Below are 16,861 nucleotides of genomic sequence, written 5' to 3' on the forward strand. Positions count from 1 at the left end.
CAACACGCTTAGAAAAATCCATATATACAGAGGGAACATTCCAAGTTTCTTTCAAGCTCAATGTTGGCAGTTCTAGAAAAGCCCAAATCTGCTTCGGTAAATTTACCATTGTTTATAAGCTGTCTGGTTAGGTCTCTCACTTTTACTGAGACTGGTACAGATTGCTGGGTATTACCTGTTAGGCAATTAATAATAATTATACTTCTCAAAGCTAAGAATCAAAGGCTAGGGAGAAGAAATAAGTCTTCATTCAGGATCTAAAAAAAAGAACAATGAATTGTTGAGTTCATGTGAGCAAGAAGCTGTTTTAGGTCTGTGAAGCAAAGAGAAGCTGTTTTACAAATTGTGATGGTGAAGAAGGCCAGACATTTGAGGAAGAAGAGAGGCAGAGAATGGCGGGTGCAACCTTTGGAGGTGCATGAAAGAAGTAAGGTGAAAATTAAACTGGATCCTTAAAGACATAAGGCAACAGCAAAAGGAAATTTACCTTGGTAGTTGGGACAGGAGGTCAGTAAGTAGAGAGCATGTGCATGTATTACTCCTAAGGAGTGTTGGGACCTCCATGCAATATGGATTCCAGAAGGGCCCATGACTCAGGCCCTAACATTTGCTATTTGCCTACTGAGGCTTCTTCAAGTTAGCATGAAATTAAAACCTGTCCGGTCTAACTGATGTAAGAACAAAAACAAATACTTGTATCACTCAACACTACCCACTCACACCTCCGATTGTATCTGAGTAGTCAAAGAAATTAAAGCATAAAGAGACCTTCATACATGGATCCAGCTTGGTACACCGCAGTGTGCCATTCATACCAACATCCCCACTATAATCATCGGTCTCTGGGTTACTACATTTTGAAGGAATGGGGGCAGTGTTCAAATGTAATAAAACTTCGCAATCCCAATAGTCCAAACTGATCCCAACTCAATAGCCAGTGCTGCTTCTCACCAAGACACGGTCACTGGGTTTCAATGTGCATCTGCCTCAGGGGTTTTTCAAGCTGCTTCCACCAAAGTTAATCACAACGCAGCACAGGTACGAGTAGGGAGTGGGTGTACTGTCTGAGAACAAAACTAGTACCAGTTACATAATAAAATCTGAAAATAAGATCTTCCACCCGAGGCCAGCACAGGTGGCCAACACATTTTAAATGACTCATAAAATGATAAAAGCCTTTGACGCTGCTCTGTATTAAAAACTTATTTCCAATCTCCTACCCGAGGCAGGGCATGATTCTATGCCTTTAGTAGCGCAGCACCCTTTCAGTGTCGGGAAAGGATTCCTAATGCGTTCTAAATGTTTCTGGCATCAGATTGCCATAAAATAAGATGGCTCCTTGGTGATCAAATTAGATAATACCGTAATGACACTCCTTAATGTATATGCACCCAACAGTAGCCAGGGGGATTTTTTTATCCATCTGGAGCAGTCTTTAAGTGACTTTATATGGGGGGGATTTTAACACTGTGCTGAACTCACACCTTGATCATAGTAAACACGGGGGGGGGGGGGGGCAAAATATCATTGGCAACGTCTGAAATCTCTAATGGAGACATGGGGATTATCTGACCTGTGGCGCCTCCAACACCCCAAGGGCAGGGATTATACTTTTTTCTCCCGGGTCCATGACACCTACTCACGTATTGATCTTTGGTTGGGTAGTAAACCGTGGTGTGTAGGATGTCTGGGAATGAAGATTGGGCCTATTACTTGGTCGGATCACTCTCCCGTTCTTGGGTCCTTCCATCTGCAAATAGATGATCTGGGGACCAGGTATTGGAGGCTGAATAATACATTACTAACTGACCGCCCGATCTGTGAAGCTATAAGGGACGATATCAAAGAATATTTCCTCCTTAATGACAATGGAGAAGTATCCCCAGGTATACTATGGGATGGGTTCAAAGCAGTTATACGGGGCAAGCTGATAGCTAAGGCGGCTGCACGCAAAAAATTGGCTCAACGGGTTCGCCTAGAGCTATTCAGAGCTATCACTCAATTGGAGGCTCAATACAAAATTGGGGGGAGTGGGAAAATATTACGGGAGCTGGACAAAAAAAAGGAACGAGTTAAGAGTGATTTTAGATGGTGAGATTCTTGATAAATTGGACAAATCCAGATACGCCCACTTCACAGAGGGAAATAAACCCGGCAAGCTTTTGGCAAGGCAACTAAAGCAACAAATTTCTCAGAGCCAAATATTAAAGATCAAGGACCTACAGGGCAAATTTGTTTTAGAATATATGAGCATTCGGAATCGATTTGTGCAGTTTTGTCAGGAGTTATACACCAATGAACATCCGATTGCTGATAGCGATATAGAGTTACCTAATGAACGTACAGTTGCCTTCTTTAAGTGCTGAACAGTCATCTAGGCTAGATGAACCGATATCCCAAGGGGAGATATTTTACGCTATATCTAGGCTTAAACCTCAAAACGACCCGGGCCTAGATGGATTTTCCAGACTTTTTTTTACAAGAAGTTTAGGGATTTACTTATACCATACTTACAGAATGTTTATAACGATTTACTGCAAAACCCTATGCTACCGCCCTCTATGGACTTGGCTGCTATAACCATCTTACCAAAACGGGAAAGGATAAACCTCTCTGTGGATCCTACAGGCCAAACTCCCTGTTAAATTTAGATTTAAAGATTCTAGCGAAAATACTGGTCAGTAGGCTTAACAAGGTTTTGCCCTTCTTAATACATGATGATCAATCCGGTTTTATACCAGGGAGGCGAGCAGGGGACAATTTGCGTAAAATAATCAATTTGATATGGCAGACCAGAGCTCAGCAGATCCTCACGGTGTTAATGGCTGTGGACGCAGAAAAGGCCTTTGATAGGGTCCACTGGGGGTTTCTATTTTGGGTCTTGCACAATGTGGGTTTAGGGGACAAATTTAGAACATGGCTGCAAGCTGTGTATGCCTCTCCCAAGGCTTGTATTAAAGTCAACGGCTCTTATTCGTCAACCTTTGATTTGGGAAGAGGGACCCAGCAGGGATGTCCCCTCTCCCCTCTCCTGATTGCTCTCTTTATGGAACCATTGGCGTCGACCATACGCCATAATGCAGACATCAGGGGGATTATCGTAGGCGACACCCAATATAAAATCACATTATTTGCTGATGATATTTTGTTTTCAGTCGTTCACCCTCAATTAACACTGCCGGTATTGGTTCAAGAATTAGATACATTTGGTTCCATATCCGATTTTAATATGACGAAAACGGAAATATTAAAATGTATCATTTCCGGAGAGTATGGCTTCAACTATTAAGGCCCATTTTCCCTTTAAATGGACTTCGCATAGTATTAAATATCTGGGTATTCAATTGGGAGTAGACTGGAAGCAACTATTCGCCTTAAATTATATCCCCTTGATGGCACGAACATCCAAGGATTTAGAGATATGGTGCCCGTATATGCTGTCCTGGTTGGGGAGAGTGGCGGTTATTAAAATGAATCTCCTCCAGAGATGGTTGTATCTGTTCCAAACACTTCCCATAGCCTTACCAAATAAGTTTCTGAAAGCTTTGCATTCTAAGGTCTTTCATTTTATTTGGAGACTGAGACTTCCACGAGTTGGACGGAAGGTTCTTTACCGACCACGCGCCATGGGGGGATTAGCCGTACCAAATTTTTTTCAATATTATCAAGCGGCTCAATTTAGGGTTATTCCTGAATGGTCAGCGCGTCCAATCTCAAAACAATGGATCAGAATAGAGCAAACAGGATCTGGTAGTGCTTCTTTATATCAACAAACATGGGGGTTGCCCTCGAAAGAGGGAGGGTGGGTAGCCGTCAACCCTTTTACTGCCTTGACATTAAAGATTTGGAAAAACTGTAGGCTGGCTCTAACGGGCCATAAGTCAATATCACCTTTGTTGCCCCTGGGTATTTATAAGGGTGGACATCCGATGAGCAGTATGGGGAGTGTATCTAGCAAATGGAATTTGTGGAGCATATGATGTTGTGGACAGTTGATAGCTAACTCAAGAGTTAGTCCCTTTGCTGAATTACAACATCAATTCTAGATTCCTGTTCAGGAACATTTCCACTGTCTTCAGTTTCGTCACTGTCTGCAGGACCCCTTTCTCAAGGAGCATACACAGAGCGCAAACGGACTTTGAGGAGCTGTGCTTTAAGCCAACTGCTACTAAGGGGGCGATATCCAAAATTTACGCTTGGCTGGGTCCTTGCTCTATAGCTCTCAATATACATCAATCCCACTGGGAAAGGAACCTGGGGCAAACATGGTCCGATAAACTTTGGCAGCGTTGCTTTCAAAATATAGCTAAAAGCTCTATCTCGGCGACCATTGTAGAAACAAATTATAAACTGCTGTTTCATTGGTATCTTACCCCTCTCAAATTAAGCAAAATTTACCCAAGTAACGACGCAGCATGTTGGAGGAACTGTAACTCAGTCGGTTCATTTATGCATATCTGGTAGGGGATGCCCTAAGTTACAGGAATACTGGGAATGGATAGCGGATCTTCTACTCCAATTGGTGGCTGAAGCGATTCCTTTTACTCCTGTAGTTTATTTGCTATCGGCGTACCCCACGTCCTGGACAGATCATGCGCGAACATTGATTAACCATACTCTATGTGCAGCTCAGCAAGAGGTGGCCTCTCATTGGTGCAAAGACCAACCACCCACAGCCCAATCTGTGGCTAAACGACTGGACGGTGCATTACTGGTACTACTTACGGGCGGTAGAAACTGAGAAGGTAGCATATCACATCAAAGTCTGGGAACCATTCTTAAAATGGTATAAAGACTTTTGAGGAGAGATACCACGGACATGTCAGACAACCAAAAGGGGGGGGGGGGGGGGGGAGGGCTGAGCGAATATATTAAGGGGCTTGCTTAAATAATCGACGAATAGGAGTATTCATCCAGCGGAGTTATTCCATTTATTCCAGCTACTTCTTATGTTCCATCTAATGTCTATTTGATGTTTTTGTTAAGCGATTTTGTTCTGAGCTATGTTGTTCCGGGGGGAGGGAGAGGGAGGAAACATGGGGAAAACATATATTGGCTAACTATGTATCACATGTACGGATCGGCAATTCCTGCCAGATATTTGTGATGTTATGATTTGTTATGTACTGCAAAAGGTTAAAAAGTTACCAATAAAAATTTAAATAAAAAAAAAATAAAAAGATGGCTATTGAAGCACAGACTAGGGAACCTCTCTCACATGTAACAAATCAGGGCCACTGGACACTGCAGAAGTAGTTCAGCATTCACTGATAAAACCACAGACAAGCATGGCGGAAATCTTTTTTTTTTGTGCCACAAAGAAACAAGAAGTTCTGGTGCAATCAGATTGCCCATTTCTGGTTTAGAACGTGGGCAAGAAAATGGTTTTCGCAGGCTCTGACAAACAGAAGGCAGAGCAAAGTTTACTGCCTGCCCCTCAGTGACCGTCATTACACGCGGTTACACACCGGTCAGTAAGTTGGCGAGCAGGATAAATATCCCACTAATGTACCTGCCTAAAGTTATCTGGCTACATGCAGTGAAATAAACCTTTAAAACCTAACCAGCTGTGTATGACTATAACAGGTTAGGTTTTTAATCTATCCGGCAGGTTAACTTGCTACTTAACCAGATATCTTAAAAAAAAAGATAGCCAATTAAATAGCACAATAAAACCTTAAAAAAACAACAGACTTTTGCAAATCTGTGACCCATTTCCAATCCCCATTCCTAATATGTTTGCCCTATCAGGCCGAGCAGTGCCAAACCCCCAAGAAAGACTGAAAATATATTTTGTGTGTGTGGGTGAGTGGGGGGGGGGGGGGGGGGCGGGGTGTAGATCGCCCTGCCTCCCTCCTTCCCTGTTTTGTTATTTTGGAATAAAAGCATCCCTGCCAACCCTCTCCCCACCCTCACTCACACCCTGTACCCCCTATCAGGAGCAAGGTAACTTCTTATGCGTTCCTGAAGCTGAAACTCCCAGGCGTGGGCCAGAGGTCACGTCCCTCCAAGCAGGGTTTTCCAGGGTCTGGGGCTTTTATTCCAAAACAACCAACAAGAGAAGGAGGGAGGTGAAGGTCATCTGTGACTGCCCCCCACCACCACCAAACAAAGCCAGTATGGGACTTTGGGGGGGGGGGGGGGGGGAGTTGGGGGCTGCTTGGCCTGGCAAAGCCAATTTAGTCATACTGGGAAGGGTTAGTTTGTTTTTTTTAATAAAAGGTTTTACTGTGCTACTTTACTGGGTATCTCTGAAGATATCCAGTTAAGAAGAAGAGTTACCCGACCACACAAGGCTGGATAACTTTAGACCTGCTCTGAAGCTAACTTAGCCGCAGAGACATACTAAGGGGAGGGGGGGGTGCGGTCCGCCCCAGGTGACAGCCGGGAGGTTGGCGGCCGCAAGTGGAACCCATCCCGCTCGCGCTAGAAGAGGGAGGCCTGCGGGCCACAAGCAGTGGGAGCACTGGGCGGCCGCCTAGAGCCGGCAACTGCATAGCCTTTTCTTCTTCCCGCCCCCTGTGGCCTGGAAGAGAAAGTGGTGGGTCCATGCGCGCTGGAAGGAAAGGTCATGCAGTCGTGGCCAGCAGGAGGAAGAGCACAGAGCTGTCCCCCCCCACCGCAGATGCAGGGCCATACCAGCCCCCCTTGCCTCCAAGAAAAATGGAGAGTCCCCGTCTGTCGTAGGGGCTGAAGGCGGAAACTGCTGCTGTGCTTCTGATGGTGAGCAGGGTAGGAAGTGAGAGAGAGAGTGTTTGTGTCTATGTGAGAGAGAGAAAGGGAGCTGAGTGAAAGTGTGTGCAAGAGAGAGAGAGGAACAGATCGAGAAGTGAACGAGGGGGGGGGGGGGGGGGGAAGAGAGCCAAATACTTTAGGTACGCTACTGCTTAGCTAGTTACAACTGAAAATGAATACCTTTTTTTTTTTATCATCATCTGATATAATTTAGCTGGAAAAGTGTGCAAATATTCAAAAAGCTGCCTTTTAGCTGGATAACTTGTGAGTTATCCAGTTAAATGGCTTTGAATATTGACCCTACAATTGCTTTTTTGACTATTTCCGGTACTGTATTTTCAGTAGTTTTCTCTCAGTTTACTGCAGTGTTCTCAAAAGTTTATCCACAATCATCACAGACTACATCCTGAGTTACTTGAAAATCGAGATCTGGCTGAGGATTCCCAGCAAGCTCTTTCCTTAGGTGACAAAACCAAGCACATTATCAGGTCCCGTGAACAAACTCCAGCAGTCCATTTTTATTCTGCCCACAAGACCAGCTATAATCCAGAGATAAAAGTATAATGTACTTTTTTTATTTCCAGCTGGGATGGGAGCCAGTAAAGTCTCCTGATTCATGACACAACGAGGTCCATTCACCCATTTTGAGACCAGAAAAGAAGCTGGGATGTATACCTATTTGGGAAAGTCAGTGAATAAAATTATTTTCTATTCAAAACTGGAACAGGGGCTGCGCACAAGGCAGAAGTAGAGCAAATTTGGCAATGATGATGATGAAGCATTTCAGTGCAGCCTCATTTTCCCATGCATTCCCCTGCTCATCGCTTTCCTGACATGAAAAGTCACTCTGGTGATCTTGGGTCTCCTACTGAACAACGTGGGAAAGCTGCATAAAGCACGTGTGGCTGCGTTATCAGCACAGTCGCACAGCAAGAAACCAACCCACATCAAACGCTGCAATGCCTCATTTGCATGCCCTGAAACACTTATTGGCCCACGCTCAACAGGAATCAATGGAGAAAATCCTAGCACTTGTAAAACACGCCAGAAAGCTCTTCCTATAGTCACAGAACAAGCTGCAGCTCATAAGGAACTGCTAGCATGTGTCCAAATGGGAAAAAAAAAAAAAATCAAAATAAACTGTTTCCATCATCCCAGTCTTTATTATATAGATCCCTGTCTTCTTCAAGAAAAGGCAGCATTCGAGGGACGTTAAGGGCCCACTTTTCTTTACAAGATTCAATTCTTATCCACTGCCTTACTGGCTCAGCTTCACAAGTTGTTCAAACCCTTTTCTGCAGGCCAAAAGCTGGGAGCACTGGAGTCCCATCTGTCACACCGCACAAGGGCTCATTCGCTGCATCCGCCAGCCTATGTCTCCAGCATTCATGCCGTAACTGAGAGGGTGCTGCCTTCATCCGTCTCACCTTGCCACTTTCTACAACAAAGTCGGGTTGCCTGTGGCTGGCAGTCCACGTGCATATCTGTCATCGTCCACCGTGGGGGTCTGGTCTGTGTACACATCTGGTAATTTTAAAAATGCAAAAATAAAAACCAGCAAAAAAAATATACCAAAAATAGTAACAAAGGAACACCACAATAAAACATTTGACTTTTTTCAACACTGAATATATTTCTGGATCCAGAGTAAAAAAAAAAAAAAAAAAAGCTACCTCATAACCCATTTATAATATTGACTGCAAGAGGCAGTCCGATGTTATAATCTTGTAAAGGTTTAAAGGATTTTAAGAAATGATATAATGAACTCTAATTTAATAGCTCTATTAAAGAATTCACAACTATTGTTGCTGATACCCCTTAACCAGCGTTTATCAAAGACAACTGAAAAATGGTCATGTCTGCCGCAGTCTACGTGTACACATCTGCCAACTGCTGATGTGGCACCTCCTGTTTTACCATCTAGTCCAATAATAACTCAGTGCTTACTCCCTCCTTTTATTCCTCTTGAATGTGTCCATGTGACCCTTTCTTACATTACAAAGGAATGTCACATGCTGCTTCTGTTCTCCCTGGAATGGCTCAGTTGCTGTTTTTATCTTTTTTTTTTCCTTCCAGGTTACATTGTACATCTCTCTCTCTTCTGGGCATCCTTTGTCCAAACTGGTTAGTGTAACTGTACTCAAGTTTGTAGCAGAGTTTCTTCATTTCTTCTCGTCCCCTGACTACCCAAGGCATGCACGCAGCTGCCTCTCCAAAGGGCTTGGTGTCCTGCAGACCAGGCGTGCATTATCTGGAGGGAGGAGATGCCCCCTTTGGAGGTATAGTTGTATTGTTGCCTTCTCTCTTGCTTTGCACGTTTGGCTTCACTTGTCTGGGAGCCATGCCGAGAGTCCCTATCACTCGCTCAGCCTCAATGGGAAATGCTCACACTTCACCTCACAGCAGCACAGGGAAGCAGGGACACCCCAGAGAAATACGCCTTGCCCCTGCCTGAGCCCTCAGTAACCCATCCACCTGGAAGGGGCAAAAAATATATATATATACCTTTTTCAAATAAACATTACTCTGTGTATTTGGTTTTGTGTCCTTTTTGGTTTTCCCTAGGCTAAGTGAGTGCACATATACAGGGTAGGTATGAACAAGCTAGCCAGGGTCCCAGAAAGTTGAATACAGACCACCTTCGCCTCCAGCACACCAAAATAACTAGCCTTGATCTGGACACAAAAAAGAGACAGATTGGGAAAACCTGAGATTCTGCCAAGTAGAGGCCCAAATTTTAGGGGGGGTGAACAGACCTCACTGTTTGTACTCAAACCTCTTAATGTTCCTGGCATGGAAAAAGCAGAGTGCAAGTCACTGATGTCAGCAGTTTTCTGAACCCCGGGCGCTGCCTTTTCTTCATGTGATATACCCTTCCGGGGGTCATTAAGTTCTTCCTTATAGGGGAAGCCAAGCCCACACACACACACATCTCATAAAATGAGTTATGAACGAGGAGTGTCGGCCAGAGCTCCTTATCTCCATTAACTATAAATCACAGCGCATTTGTACTTCTAAGCTGAATTAATAAGGCACTATGTATCACTTTTTCTAAGAACTCTGCACTCAAAAAGCTTTACATAGATAGAAATGGCATCTAGGATTGAGGAAGAAACTAGGCAGGTTAACCATAGGAAGGAGCTCAGGCTTGGAGTCTGAAGGATGAGAATGGATTTTCAAACTGGAGCCTCTCCATTCTAACCCCGTCTTCAGGTGGGGGGCGCTTTACAGCGCTAGACAGCAGGTTTCTATCAAGTCAGTCAATCATTAACGCTTTTCTTGTCCACAAACTGGATGGGTGACATTTCATGCCCTGATCTACCAGGAATCGGTTATGCTTTACTGGCACCAAGAGCTGTCTGCTCCCCCTTTCTGTCACAGTAACGACTAACAAGTTCCCTCTAGCAAAAAATTGTCCAGATTTCAAAGATTTCTGGCAGAAATGTCACCGAGGATTCTATTTCAGTCTCCTCCCAAGCTTTGCCTAAGCACAAAACAACGTGCATGTGGGAATATGAACAAGTGCAAAACACATCATTCCCGGTGCATATGTTTGAATGGAAAGTTCTTGCTCCTTCCATGAGACACTAACTTTTTTTTTTTTTTAGAAAATAAAATCAGCAAACAGGCTGTAGATTCAACCTCTCTTTCCAATCAGACTAGACTTGCAGTATTTTAAGACCATTTGGAGCCCGTTACTCTAGGCCTTGCACATCCCCTGATACACAAGTTATTAATGCAGATGGCATATGAATGCCCCATTTACCTTTCAGGGTCAAAAGGACAATGATGTAGGGAGACAAGAATAAGTCATTTGGATTGGCAGAATACACATTTTTTTTTAAATAAAATACAAATCCCTTATTGCTCCTCATATTAACTTGCACCTTTCTGAAGACTTTATCGTAAACTGGTGGCCTCGTTATTGCAGCATGAGCCACAACATCATCTTTTTTAACTGGTAGGGTTCAAAAGGGATTTTAGGACATGTGATTGGTGAAGACTGCCACATGATAGAAACGGAGTTCAGAAAGCGACTCACACAGTAGATGATGGCAGAAAAAAATCCATCTGTAGGATATCGTTCCTTATCCAAGGCAGTTTTGCCATCTTCCGCTACCCTCCTGAGCAGTTGAGCATGCAAGATCCTCTTTTTGGTTCACAGCTAGCACCCCTTCCTTCCCTCTCATGTCCACCCATGAGGTCCCACAATAATCCAAACAGCCAGCACATTTCTGCTGGGACTTTGTTCTTACTGTACTTGCAGCTGCCAGGCAGACCTAATTAAGTCTATGATTTCTACTGAAAGTGCAACTCTGCAAGCTACCTTGACCAACATAACTAGCTGGTAAGAAACTTTAGAAGCAAGGGGGGCTGGGGAGAGAATGCTGCAGCATGAGGAGGAGCCTGGGCACACATCCCTGAAGGAGTGATAAACTGAACAAAATGAGCCAGATAATCTGAAGGTCATCTTCTAGAAGAGAGGAAGAAAGATATACAAGGGGTTTCACCACTGAGCTAAGCCCCCAGTGGCTGTCACATTTCTATAAATGTCATTTCATTCATGAATGCACATGGTACCTAGAAATGCATAAGCTATTTGCAGTAGCACCCACCCAATCAAATAGTCAGAAAATTAACAGCGCTATCTTGAACACCATGATTATCGTTAGCAGGGCTGAAAATGTTTAGAAAATTTAGGAGTCTGTCAAATATTTTTAGGACCTAGAGAAATATTTTCTCATTAGTTCTTTGCCCTATTTTGCTTTTTTATTTTATTTATTTTTTATTTAGCTCAATATATTGTCATGTTTGGTTTTGCTCTCTCTTTTAGTTAACCACTTTTCCTTTTCTCCTTCCTCCAGGCACTCTCCCCTCCTCCCCCTAGTTGCTCTACAAGCACTCCAGCCTCTCTTCTTCTACATGGCCCAATGGCAGTGGGTCTTCCTGAACCAGGTCAGCGTAGGAGGCTTCAGGCCACGGCAGCTCATCCCGAGCCCTGCCATCGCCATGAGCCACAGAGGTTCCTCCCAAGCCAGGCACCAAATTTTAGGCATTTGGGCAACCTGCCACTCAAATTTGTTCCACAATGATAGTTAACCATTAAGCCCTACAATTCACCTTTGATGCAACTCCAACATTACTCTCTGCATCAACGGCAGGGGGTGGCAGGAAATTTGAATCAAACAATTACCAAACAAGGGCCCTGAACTTGGTGGTTGGTGAAACAGATAAGTATGGGAAAATAAGTGTGGGAGCTTGCTAGGCAGACTAGATGGGCTGTTTGGTCTTTTTCTGCCGTCATTTCTATGTATGTATGTATGTTCACATTAATTAATCCTAAAGCCATAAGAACAAACAGCATAAGAGCTGCCACTGAAACCAACCACAGGGCAGAGCTGCAAGAGGAAGAGGAACTTAAGAGCTAAATAAACCAAAGTCTATATCCTTCTCTCTACAATAGTCATATTGAGCCTGATCAAGTTGACACGCTGTTACTAAAGCCGTAATCTTCCCTAAGCAACAGGACTGAAAGACCTTCCTCAGTTGCTACAGTTACCCGCACCATGATAGACAACATACCTGAGGTGGGAGCAAAATCCTCAGTTACTACCTGAGGCAAACCAGTGGTTCTAAACTGAGGCTCCCAACCCATCTGGTTTCGGGATACCCACAGTGAATATTTGCACATATGTTTGGTCCATAAATTGAGCTAAGAACATGTAGATTTTGGTTACCCTGAAAAACAGACTTGGAGGGTAGGAAAGGAAGCAAGTGCATCATTGAAAACCACAGGGATACCTAAAGCAAGTGGTTTTCTCCTTTGATTTTAGTCCAGACAGACAGGGAGAAGTCATGGTGGGTTTTAAACTGCTCTTGATGTCAGCAAAGAGAGAGGAGCATGAGGTGGGAAAAGGGGAACTGGAAGCAAATAAGAGATGCACAAAAAACAAAAAAAATAATCAGATAAAAAGCTGGGAATGACAGGTCGCAAAGTACCACAGCAAAGAGGACAAATCAGAGGGAAAAGATGCTAGGACAAGGAAGGAAGAGAAGTCAGAAGTCAGGGAAGAAAATAAAAGCTCCTGGGGCTGAATAAAGAAAAAGAAATGGCCAGAAGAAAAACAGGCAGTAACATGAATAAACCAGAATAGCAAATAAAAAAGTAATAAAGAGACAAAAGAAAAGATGGTATGGGGACAAGGAAGGGAGATAAAGGAAAGGAATTTAAGAGTCTGAAACTTTTATGGACAACTGTGAAATGTCTGTCTCAACAAAAATCATCAGGGCGATGCGCGAACTGGGCTGAAGAGGGCACCAGTGTGTCAGTTTTCTATAGTATTAGAAACACATGGATTTTAATGGCAGAAAAAAAGGCAAATGGATTTTCTCGGCTGGCAAGACAGCCCCAGGAGCAAAACGCAGCAACTTTGGGCCTGACTGGGATGCTGAAGTAGGCAGCTGCAGCAGCAGAGACCCTGACTGGAGCCTGGAAGGCAGCAGGGGTGGGGAAGGAGAGGAGAGCTAAGGACAGGGATGGGGAAAGAGTGTGGGAAAGGAGGTGCACTCACCAGGAAGGACATGCCCTCACTGCGTACTCTCATCGCCACTCCCCCCAAACAAATTATTGGGTGGAGGGGCAGAAATAAGTCCTGGAGAACTTTTCAAATTCTTAGGCATCACCATCAGCCCTGGATTTCCAATCAATTAAATTTATCCAGAAGGGGATGTCATATTCAACACTTAATTTCTTAATAGGTATTAGTTTGTGATATGCTTTAAAAAAAATGGTTTCCAGGATGCAAGAGTACATTTTGCAGTTAACATCCTTAGTTCCGCTTGTGGATGTAATCTCCCCTTAAACATTATTAATCACTTGCTCAAGTCACAAACCTCAATAAGCAAACTGAAAATTCTCAAGTATGGGTGGCAAGTGTGGCCACAATGCCTCGGTACCTAAAGAGGCCATGCAAGGCCAGGACCAGCTGTGGAGAGAAAAAACGAGAAGCTTCCACATGGCTGAGGCCATCCTAGCAGCTTGTAGAAGTCAGTGAGAAGCCTCCGGGCACACATGTCTGGAGGTGAAGGACCTGGAAGCAGAGAGGATGTAAGAGCAGCTCTGGACTTCGGAAAGACCTGGGGACGGAGAAGGGAGGGAAACATTTCAAAGAGGAGCTTGAGGATGGAAGGACTTTCGGGAAGCGAGAACTGATCTTAAATTACATTAAGCCAAGAAATCGGTTTTCAGCAAGTATTCAGTGTCACAGTCTGTAAGCAATGGATGCTTCTAGTTTAAAGATACAAGCGAGGGCTACCCAAAGCAGATGAGAGACCAAAGTGCTATAGGATTATGTACGGTAGGATGCATAATCTATAAAACATACACAAAAAGAAAACCCATACACATCTACATTCAAGCACAGACTAAAATTAGGAAAAAGTCCAGTTGCAAACCAGAAAAATTCCTTGGAAAAGCTCAGTGGTGGTATGCTTCTCTAGCAGAAAGTCATCAAATGCAGACACTGACATCTAGAACATCGTGCGTGACTTACCCTTACATTGCAGAGGAAACTACATATCTCCAACATTTATATAGAGTATGTTAAATCACAATAAGTGTGAACTATTCTCAAACAAAACAGTGATGCAAAACAAAAATCCCAAGTAAGTCATGAGGCTCGAATCATTTTTCCAATGGTCACCAACTATTCATTTGTAAATGCATTCTCTTGAACCTTCTCCCAAAACAGAGGCTGGGGGCACCCTATAGACTAAGGATAGGTATAAGCATTCTCATGGTTCTTACCCCCAAGTCTGTCATGTATGGAAGAGAAACACTGGCCCTTTTTGGTTCTACCCCAAAGGGTGAACTGATGTACCAAATGGCCTCTCCCTGCTAGATGGCAGCAGGAAAGCTTTTTTTTCACTCAGATGGGAAGGAATAATTATTGAGCTCATGTAAATTGCTTCCTGCTCACTTGGCCAACCTTCTGTCAGCCTCAGCCTTTTGAAGTTTGTGAAATCAACCAAGAGTTCCGGCCCATCAAGGGAACTAGTAAAACAGAGCTGGTTTCTAAGCCAGCCTTCCAGCCCAGTCTAGTCCAGCTGAGATGTATTCCATAAAGATCAGTCTAGTATCTGCTAGAAGCATTTGGGGTTTTCTTTTGCATTTTCTCTGCTCTTTTCTTAGTAAAGATTTTTTTTAAGTTACTCCTGATGCTCTAGCATACTATTAGCTTACTTGCATTGGGCGTTAACATGTCAGTGCACTATTTTCACTCACATTTTAATAAGCAAGGTTGTAGGTGAGCTCGTCACAAATCCATTAGCTGGCTCACAATCCCACCCTCTCCCAGTTCTCCTGACTATGCAATCTCTACAGTAAGACTTCCTAACAGCACCCACTGCATCTTGTGATCTTGTAAGGCCTCCCCATTCTGTAGCATGAAGGGCATTTTTCTTTCTAACAGGGACATGCAATGATATTCATACAAATTCTGAAACTGTCTCTTTTAATGCTATATTTTCCTCTGCACATGGATTGTAAGGGCTCAACCTTAGAGCCCAGTGCTAGAGCTGTTAAGAGTTGTTTTGAGGGTGTGTTTTTTTCTATTTCATCTAGTCATGCTTAAGAAATTAAGCCACAATCGTGATCTAGGTCAATGCTCTAACTGGCTAATCTAATTCTAATAAAAAGTCAAACAACAGTCCCAGATGACACATCCCTGCAGCTCATATTACACAGACAGAATAATTTATTTATTTATTTTTAATTTTTATATACCGAAGTTCTTGTAGGGGCTACAAATCACTCCGGTTTACATAAAACAATGAACTGCCCAACAGAGAGCGGAGCTTTACATAGAACCGTAGAACATATGGAACAATATAACTGGATGACAATTTAACATAGTGATAAATAATGAACTCTTACTTTCGTTGGGTTCATCACTGAGGTCCTCACTGGATGCCAAACCGCAACTGCCGTTTTCCTCCAAGGTTAATATGAGGGGCACATCATCCTCCAGGCTCACGGCCATTCCCTGCTCATCAACTTCCCACAACTACTTTTTGTTAGTTTTGAATAAAGATTTGGGGTTTCCTTCAACCTTATCAAAACTACCTAAAATAATTTTCGAGAAAGACCTCAATCAGCTGTCCAGTCTAGACTTGGAAAATATATTCTATAAGGCACCCATCCTGGTTCCATGATGCAAAAAGCTAGAACAATCGAGAGAACCCTAATTCTCAACTGTATCAATTTCTATCACGACAAAGCCACCCTTTTAAATGTCATTTAATCCTACAAAACTGTACCAAATTACTTTATTTGTGAAATACTAGATCCGAAAGAAACCTTTTTTGTTTTAACTGTAGGGCAGTAACAAAAAACAAAAACAACCCACTAAATTATAATCCCTGTACCTGTCATAAGGGTCAGCATGCTAATTTTGTTACAGATGGATTCAAAACGACATTACAAATCTCCAACTTTTGCAGCCTAGTTAATCTGAATAGCAAACATGAAAAAAAAAAAACTGTTCTTATAACACCTAACAGATTTATGCAAAACCTTTCTACATGCGTCCAAAATACAACAGAAAGTTTATAGCTCTCTGAATCTACTCGAATAAGCCTAATTTCGTAATGCCACAAACTGAACGTTGCTATTAATGGCGTATACAATTTGCATAAAGTTTGATTTTTCTATTATTATACTACTACTAAGGCAATAACCATGGCTGATAATTTGGGCTTCAAAATACTAATGAAGTGCTGGGGGGAAAAATATGTCTCAAAATTTGGAAGTACAGAATTAGGAGGCGAATTACGCCACTTCCACCTTTGCGGACTATCCCAGTTCTTCTCCCAGCACTGCACGTTCCGTAAACTAAAATTGCGCCCGCTCACTAACCACGAAGGAAACCCTGAAAAAGTTCCTACGTCCCTCTCACCAATGCTATAAACAAGACCCCAACCGTCCCTGACGTCACGTGAAGACTCCACCTTCCCGCGCTGTCCGATTGGTCTAGCTGGAAGGCGGGGCTGCGGGGATTCTACTGACAGGATGCGCGGGTCGTCATTTATCCAAATGCGAGCTACTCCAGTGCGTGTGAGAGCTGCA

At 43.3% G+C, this 16,861-nt stretch overlaps 1 protein-coding gene across 4 annotated transcripts in view; it reads right to left on the bottom strand.

Moving 5' to 3' along the window:
• The window catches only part of TPCN1 (two pore segment channel 1), a 68,605-nt gene extending 51,780 nt beyond the window's left edge, over nt 1–16,825 (bottom strand). For 2 of the 4 annotated variants that reach the window (XM_029571845.1, XM_029571840.1), the window contains exon 1: nt 15,671–16,685. In XM_029571845.1, coding sequence (XP_029427705.1) covers nt 15,671–15,776 — 106 coding nt within the window. In that variant the 5' untranslated portion in view covers nt 15,777–16,685. The other 2 variants (XM_029571841.1, XM_029571839.1) reach the window with 2 other exon arrangements.
• Nucleotides 16,826–16,861: the final 36 nt, after the last annotated feature.

This window comes from Rhinatrema bivittatum, chromosome 11 (genome assembly GCF_901001135.1).
Source record: "Rhinatrema bivittatum chromosome 11, aRhiBiv1.1, whole genome shotgun sequence".
Lineage (NCBI taxonomy): Eukaryota > Metazoa > Chordata > Amphibia > Gymnophiona > Rhinatrematidae > Rhinatrema > Rhinatrema bivittatum.